This window comes from Diospyros lotus, chromosome 12 (assembly GCF_014633365.1).
Source record: "Diospyros lotus cultivar Yz01 chromosome 12, ASM1463336v1, whole genome shotgun sequence".
NCBI classification, from domain to species: Eukaryota; Viridiplantae; Streptophyta; class Magnoliopsida; order Ericales; family Ebenaceae; genus Diospyros; species Diospyros lotus.
The window spans coordinates 25525081-25532870 of NC_068349.1; the positions used below are offsets into that span (position 1 = coordinate 25525081).

At 39.9% G+C, this 7790-nt stretch overlaps 1 protein-coding gene across 1 annotated transcript; it reads left to right on the plus strand.

Annotated features, from left to right (window-relative positions):
- The first annotated feature begins 4302 nt into the window (after nucleotides 1-4302).
- On the plus strand, nucleotides 4303-4953 carry LOC127787583 (uncharacterized). The gene has a single exon (XM_052315648.1). It carries the CDS (start codon nucleotides 4303-4305, stop codon nucleotides 4951-4953), a length of 651 nt encoding a protein of 216 aa, XP_052171608.1.
- Nucleotides 4954-7790: the final 2837 nt, after the last annotated feature.

The following is a 7790-nucleotide window of genomic DNA, read 5'->3' on the forward strand; positions in this document are numbered from 1 at the left end:
TCAAACATTTCTCTAGCTATCATAATCTTATCTCCCGGTGTAGACACAATCAAGTGGTATGGCAAAGAAATCCAGGAATGGGGAACATAACATACTGTGCGCAGTGCAATAAAATAATGTGTAGAACCAGTATCAAATAATGCACGCACATCATGACCATATAGGGATAGAATACCTTGGATAGTCCCGTCGCCCTACTTTGCCTCAGCTGTGGTAAGGGTATAAACTCTACCCTACACCTGTCTATCTGCGGGCGGTGGATGCTGAGCTACTGGTAGTGCTGGTATTGGTGCCGCTCCTGGCCCTCTAACTGCTGGTGGCCTCTGATTCGCCTGCTAACCTCTATTTTGGGGCGGTTGAGTACACCAGTTGGCTGTGTGTCCTTTTTGTCCGCACCTGAAACAAGTGACCTCTAGTGCGGGGAGTGCTGCTTGATTCCTCGGGCAATCTTTCTTTCTATGCCCCTCTTGTCCACACTTGAAACAAACGTTCTTCCCAGCTAGGCACGGTCCTCCGTGCTTCCTTCCACACTGACCACATTGTGGATTATTCTCTGTTTTATTTCCTTGTCCGGCTGTCCACTTCCTCTTCTTATTATTATTAGACGAACCCTGAGATGTACCTATGCCCTTCTTGGCTGCTTGTGTTGCTCTCCATTCATTGCGATCTCGCTCCATAGCATATGCTCGTTGGACCACCATGGCATAATCCACGCTTAGAGCTCCTCCAAAAGCATGTCGGATATCCACATGCAATCCTCTCTGAAATTTGGCGGCCTTCCTTGCTTCACTGGACACCAACTCCGAAGCATATCGTGACAATGCTGTAAACTCCGTCTCGTACTGAGCCACCGTGTTAGTACCTTGTACCAATTCCATGAACTCATAGACTTTCTGCTCCTTGACCCATGCTGGGCAATAAGCGTCGTTGAACACTTGTTGAAACTCAACCCATGCGGGCTCTCGATCACCAAACCTCTGGCGGTAAGTCTCCCACCATCTCTCGGCATCGCCTCTGAACATGAACGTGCTAAGTCTAATTCGTCGGTCGTCCGCACAACCAATAGATCGGAGATGCTTCTCTATTGATAGCATCCAATTCTCCGCTATTGCTGCATCTGTACCTCCATGAAATGCTGGTGGTCGGAACGCCATGAATTCCTTCAATAATTGACTCCCAGTGTCTGTCGCTACAACTGGAGTTGTTGGGACGACTAGCGGTTCGCCTCCACTGCCTCCTGCTTCTTGGTGTACTTGCGATTGCCTCACCTGATTCGTCACTAGGGTATCAACTACCCTCATCAAGCCTGCCAACATGCCTCGCATCTCGGCCATACCCTGTCGTAAGTCACTACCAGAATCCCCTGGTGAGCCTGGTGTGGGAACTGGAACCTCGCCTGGCGTAGAAGTAACCTGGCTGCGAGTACGGGGTCGTCCTCTTTGATTACTCATTTTCCTGCATTACCACTTAGGATTAGAATACTATAAATTGGGTTAACGTATCTAACTGACGGACACAAGTCCTAACTCTACCCAACATCCTATGTGTGTACTGGAGACTCCTCAAAACACTGCTCTGATACCAATACTGTAACACCCCTATCTCCTAGAACTGCCCGAGAAGAGGTGCTACTGGGGATAATAAAATAAACTGACTGATAACTGAATTCTGATACCAATACTGTATATATCAATTAACTGTAATAAGACTCTGAGTCAACAAAAACTGAAATCATAATTGCATCTAAGGGAAATTCCCTAAACTGGAAATTAAAATGAATCTAAACTGATCAAGCACTAACTAACAACTAACAACTCCCAGACATCTTTGGTCTTGAGCGGCTCCACGTACACACACTATTGGACACTGCTGCTAGGCCCCACATCTGGTACTCCCCCACTAGGACCTGAAATGGTGAAGAGTACAAGGTGAGCTACAAAGCTCAGCAAGTAACAAACTGGAAAGAATAACTAAAGCTGAATCGAAGAATATCGATACTGATAAAAATACTTACTGAACTTGTACTGAGAGATATAATAATCACTGGATAGCATTTATAAGATGTAATGCACATAAGCTGTAAACTAAATGCAGGTATGCAACTTTGGCCCATAGGCCCACATAACTGTAACACATACCTGACTGATCTGAGTCTTGTAAACATAAAAACTGTAAGCACATACTTTGGGCAACATGCCCCTAGCTCCCTGGTCGACATCAGGCGAGCAACTCATAACTGAGATATAATTGTACTGATACTAGTGGAATCCCAGCAGACAAGCCGCCTGGCGCGCATAATGCAATGCTCATATAAATGCTGGCACACGATATGTAGTGCTCCACATAAGTCATGCTCAATGCTCATACAATGTGTATGCACATAGTCTCACAAAATAATGTTGACCATGTCATAATGAACTGCTAAACATGGTATATGATTTTTACTAGAAATATTGAGATTCAAATATTCTGAAATTTCTAAGTATAGGCTCGACATATTGGATTTTATCATATCTTGGCATAAAAATTCAATATTTGAATAATTGAATATTCATATTAAATTTAAGACTTGAATCATGAGTTTATTGGAAGCTATTTGGATGCCATTTGATACTATTTGGATGATTGAGAAAGTCTAAAGAGGTAATTTGAATGAAAAAGCAGCCCATTCGAATGAAAAAAAGGATTTCAGCAAGCTCATTCGAATGGCAGAAAACTCATTCGAATGACAGAGACTCATTCGAATGACAGAAGACTCATTCGAATGATAGATGATATTCAAAGGCTATTCGGATCTGATCTGAGACTCATTCGAATGACTCTCAAATTCATTCGAATGAATTTTGAAAATTTCCAACATTTGAACTGGCAAAACTCGACTCATTCGAATGCAACAGTAACCTTATTGGAATCAATTTGAAGATCATTCGAATGACAAGAAGGCTCATTCGAATGCTAAGCTACACAAAGCAACAACTCACTCACATCTTCAAGGGCTCATTCGAATGACAACAAGGCTCATTCGAATGACAGTCTAAAAACTTCAAAAATTCATACGAATGATACGATATCTCAGGACTCATTCGAATGACAAGGCACTCATTCGAATGACTGATACATTATAAGGGAAAAACATTATGATAACACTGAAACTTATTTGGATGCTTTGAAACTCATTCGAATGACACAAGACTTATTCGAATGACTGGAATCTTATCAGATATAAAGCTTATGATAACAGAGATCATAACTTGAATCAAAACTTAGCTTCACTACACCATTCCAAAAGAAATCTTGGGAGAACAATCCCAATTGATATATTAACAACTTGAGGGATGATTTACTGATCATAACTAATGTAAACATTGCAAGGAACATGTATGAACTGGCTGGTACTCACTGTACGCATGTAAATACATATATAAACAAGCACTGAACTGAAATAACTCACTGTAACGCACATATATATATATACATGCACTGGAACTGATTCAATTCTGGAAATCTGATATCAAACTAAATCAAGACCTGTAAGAAAGGATTACAAGGGAAGGATACTTTCCTTAAACTCTCTGATCGAACTCGAATGCTACTAATCGAACTGTTATGCTACTCACTGTTACTGCAATAGCTCTTGACTTATTTTCTTCTTCTATGCGATCTCTAATCTCCACGGCGTGAAGAAACTCAATGCTATGGGAAGATATATATATATAGAGAGAGAAAGAGAGCAACCCTAGGGCATCTCATTCTTTTAATACAACTAGGAGACTCCATAAATCCAAAACCCTTTCTCGAATGGACTTCCCATTCTCATAATAACTTTTATTAATTAATTAAATTAATAACAACTTCTTAAATGACCCTCAAGTCCTTGCATTTAATTTCAACACTAAATAAATATAATTAATTGCTATTTACTCAATAAAAATCTAAATCGCCATATTAGATAATTAAATGGCAAATCCTCTTAATTAATTACTTTAATAATTAATTAACTAATTTTAAATAAATACTAGACCCTCTAACGGGTCGTTACACTCTAGCCAGGAGACTGGGAGCAGTCGACTGGATCAAATGGAATGAATACTAGGGAGCATGGTGGGATTTATGCAAGGGACTCACTCTCGAGACAGCCATACGGTCAACATGCTCGACCTCTACCGTCGACAAAACCCTCCCATCTTTCAAAGGAAACTTGGCGTAGACCCCAGCGAAGGGGAATTCTAGATCGAGCAAACGGAAAAGCTGCTAGACCACTTACATTGTGGAGAAGAAGAGAAAGTCAATTGTGCCACTTTCATGCTGCAAGATGAGGCAGACAGATGGTGGAAAGGAGTCAAGAGGGCAATGACCCCTCAAGCCAGGGCACCCTACATTACTTGGGAGCGATTCAAGGAACTCTTCAATGAGAAGTACTTTCCCCTAAATCTAAGAATGAAGAAGGAAAGAGAATTTATGGAGTTAAAGCAAATCGGGGACATGATTGTTGCCCAGTACGAGGATGCCTTTAGCCGATTGATCAGGTACATGCCCATTTATGAAGGGGATGAAAGGATCAAAGCTCAGAAATTCTTAGGGGGGCTGAATCTGAGGCTTCAGAGGGCCTTAAGCAGTATAAGTACTCAGTCTTATACAAAAGTGGAATTACAAGCCTTTACCACTGAGGCTAACCTAAGCCGAATCGAAGCTATCCAAGGAGAAAGTCAGCAAGGGAGTGGTCATAAAGCGGGCAAGAAGCTGGATCTCCAGAGGTCGAAGTTCAAGCCTGGTACTCCGTGCACAAGATGCCAGAAGAAACACCTTGGAAGGTCATGCCGGCTTGGAATGAAAGGTTGCTACAACTGTGGAGAAGAAGGACATCTCAACCAGAACTTCCCTAAGAGAAGAATCACTTGTTTCAACTGCCAGCAGACGAACATTTTGCAAAGGACTGTCCCAAGCTGCGGCTAATGAGTCAACCTCAGCAAGATGAGGCAGAAGACCCAACAATAATCGAAGGTACCATGTCTACATCTGGTATTCCTATGCATGTTTTGATTGATTCTGGAGCAAGTCATTCACTCATTTCACATGCATGTGCTAAAGTACTAGGAGAAAAATCAGAAAACTTGAACTGTCGTATGATTGTGGCAACTCCAATGGGGAAGTCTCTAGAAACCTCTTCAGGATACAAAAATAGGAAGATTCAGAAAGGAGAAGTTGAGTTCCTGGTGGATTTGATCCTTCTGGAATTTCAAGATTTTGACATGATTCTAGGAATGGACTTCCTAACCAAATACAATGCTACATTGGACTGTAAAGCTAAGACAGTCTGTCTCAAGAGCAGAGACTCGAACATTAAGTTTCAAGGGGAAAAGAGGGCAAGTGAATGGAAGTGGATCTCGACTCTAAAGGTTGAGAAACTATTACGTCAAGGGGCTTAGGGATACTTGGCTTGTGTTCAAGAGAAAAGCAATGAGCCCTTAAAAATCGAAGAAGTGTGAATCGTTAGAGAGTTCGGGGATGTGTTTCCCAAAGAATTGCTTGGATTGCCACCCTAGAGAGAGATCGAGTTTTCGATAGAAATTGTGCCAGGGGCGGTTCCGATTTCTATACCCACATATAAAATGGCCCCTGCAGAATTAAGGGAATTAAAGACCCCACTTCAGGAGTTGTTGGACAAGGGGTTCATCAGACCAAGCATGTCGCCATAGGGTGCACCAGTACTCTTTGTTAAGAAAAATGATGGGAGTCTGAGGATGTGTATAGACTATCGGAAGCTGAACAAGATAACTGTCAAGAATAAGTACCCACTCCCCAAAATAGAGGAGTTGTTTGACCAGTTACAAGGAGCCAAGGTCTTCTCAAAAATTGACTTGAGATCAGGGTACTATCAATTGAGGATCAAGACAGAAGATGTGCCCAAGACAACTTTTCGTTCTCAATATGGGCACTACGAATTTTTGGTGATGCTGTTCAAACTAACCAATGCCCTAGCAGCTTTTATGGATACTATGAATCGAGTCTTCAGACCATTTTTGGATAAATTTGTGATCGTAATTGTAACAACTCGTTAGAGGGCCTAGTATTTATTTAAAATTAGTTAATTAATTATTGAAGTAATTAATTAAGAGGATTTGCCATTTAATTATCTAATATGGCGATTTAGATTTTTATTGAGTAAATAGCAATTAATTATATTTATTTAGTGTTGAAATTAAATGCAAGGACTTGAGGGTCATTTAAGAAGTTGTTATTAATTTAATTAATTAATAAAAGTTATTATGAGAATGGGAAGTCCATCCGAGAAAGGGTTTTGGATTTATGGAGTCTCCTAGTTGAATTAGGAGAATGAGATGCCCTAGGGTTGCTCTCTTTCTCTCTCTATATATATATCTTCCCATAGCATTGAGTTTCTTCACGCCGTGGAGATTAGAGATCGCATAGAAGAAGAAAATAAGTCAAGAGCTATTGCAGTAACAGTGAGTAGCATAACAGTTCGATTAGTAGCATTCGAGTTCGATCAGAGAGTTAAGGCAAGTATCCTTCCCCTGTAATCCTTTCTTACAGGTCTTGATTTAGTTGATATCAGATTTCCAGAATTGAGTCAGTTCCAGTGCATGTATATATATATATGTGCGTTACAGTGACTTATTTCAATTCAGTGCATGTTTATATATGTATTTACATGCGTGCAGTGAGTACCAGCCAGTTCATGCATATTCCTTGTAATGTTTACATTAGTTATGATCAGTAAATCATCCCTCAAGTTGTTTATATATCAATTGGGATTGTTCTCCCAAGATTTCTTTTGGAATGGTGTAGTGAAGCTAAGTTTTGATTCAAGTTATGATCTCTGTTATCGTAAGCTTTATATCTGATAAGAATCCAGTCATTCGAATAAGCCTTGTGTCATTCGAACGAGTTTCAAAGCATCCGAATAAGTTTCAGTATTATCGTAATGTTTTTCCCTTATAATGCATCAGTCATTCGAATGAGTCCTGAGATATCATATCATTCGTATGAATTTTTGAGGTTTTTTGACTGTCATTCGAATGAGCCTTGTTGTCATTCGAATGAGCCCTTGAAGATGTGAGTAAGTTGTTGCTTTGTATAGCTTAGCATTAGAATGAGCCTTCTTGTCATTCGAATGACCTTCAAATTGATTCGAATAAAGTTACTGTTGCATTCGAATGAATCGAGTTTTGCCAGTTCAAATGTTGGAAATTTTCAAAATTCATTCGAATGAATTTGAGAGTCATTCGAATGAGTCCCAGATCAGATTCGAATAGCCTTTGAATATCATCTATCATTCAAATGAGCCTTCTGTCATTCGAATGAGTCTTTGTCATTCGAATGAGTTTTCTGCCATTCGAATGAGCTTGCTGAAATCCTTTTTTTTATTCGAATGGGTTACTTTTTCATTCAAATTGCCTCCTTAGACTTTCTCAATCATCCAAATAGCTTCCAATAAACTCTTGATTCAAGTCTTAAATTTAATATGAATATTCAATTATTCAAATATTGAATTTTTATGCCAAGATATGATAAAATCCAATATGCCGAGCCTATACTTAGAGATTTCAGAATATTTGAATCTCAATATTTCTAGTAAAAATCATATGCCATGTTTAGCAGTTCATTATGACATGGTCAGCATTATTTTGTGAGATTATATGCATACACATTGTATGAGCATTGAGCATGACTTATGTGGAGCACTATATATCGTGTGCCAGCATTTATATGAGCATTGCATTATGCGCGCCAGGCGGCTTGTCTGCGGGGATCCCACTAGTATCAGTACA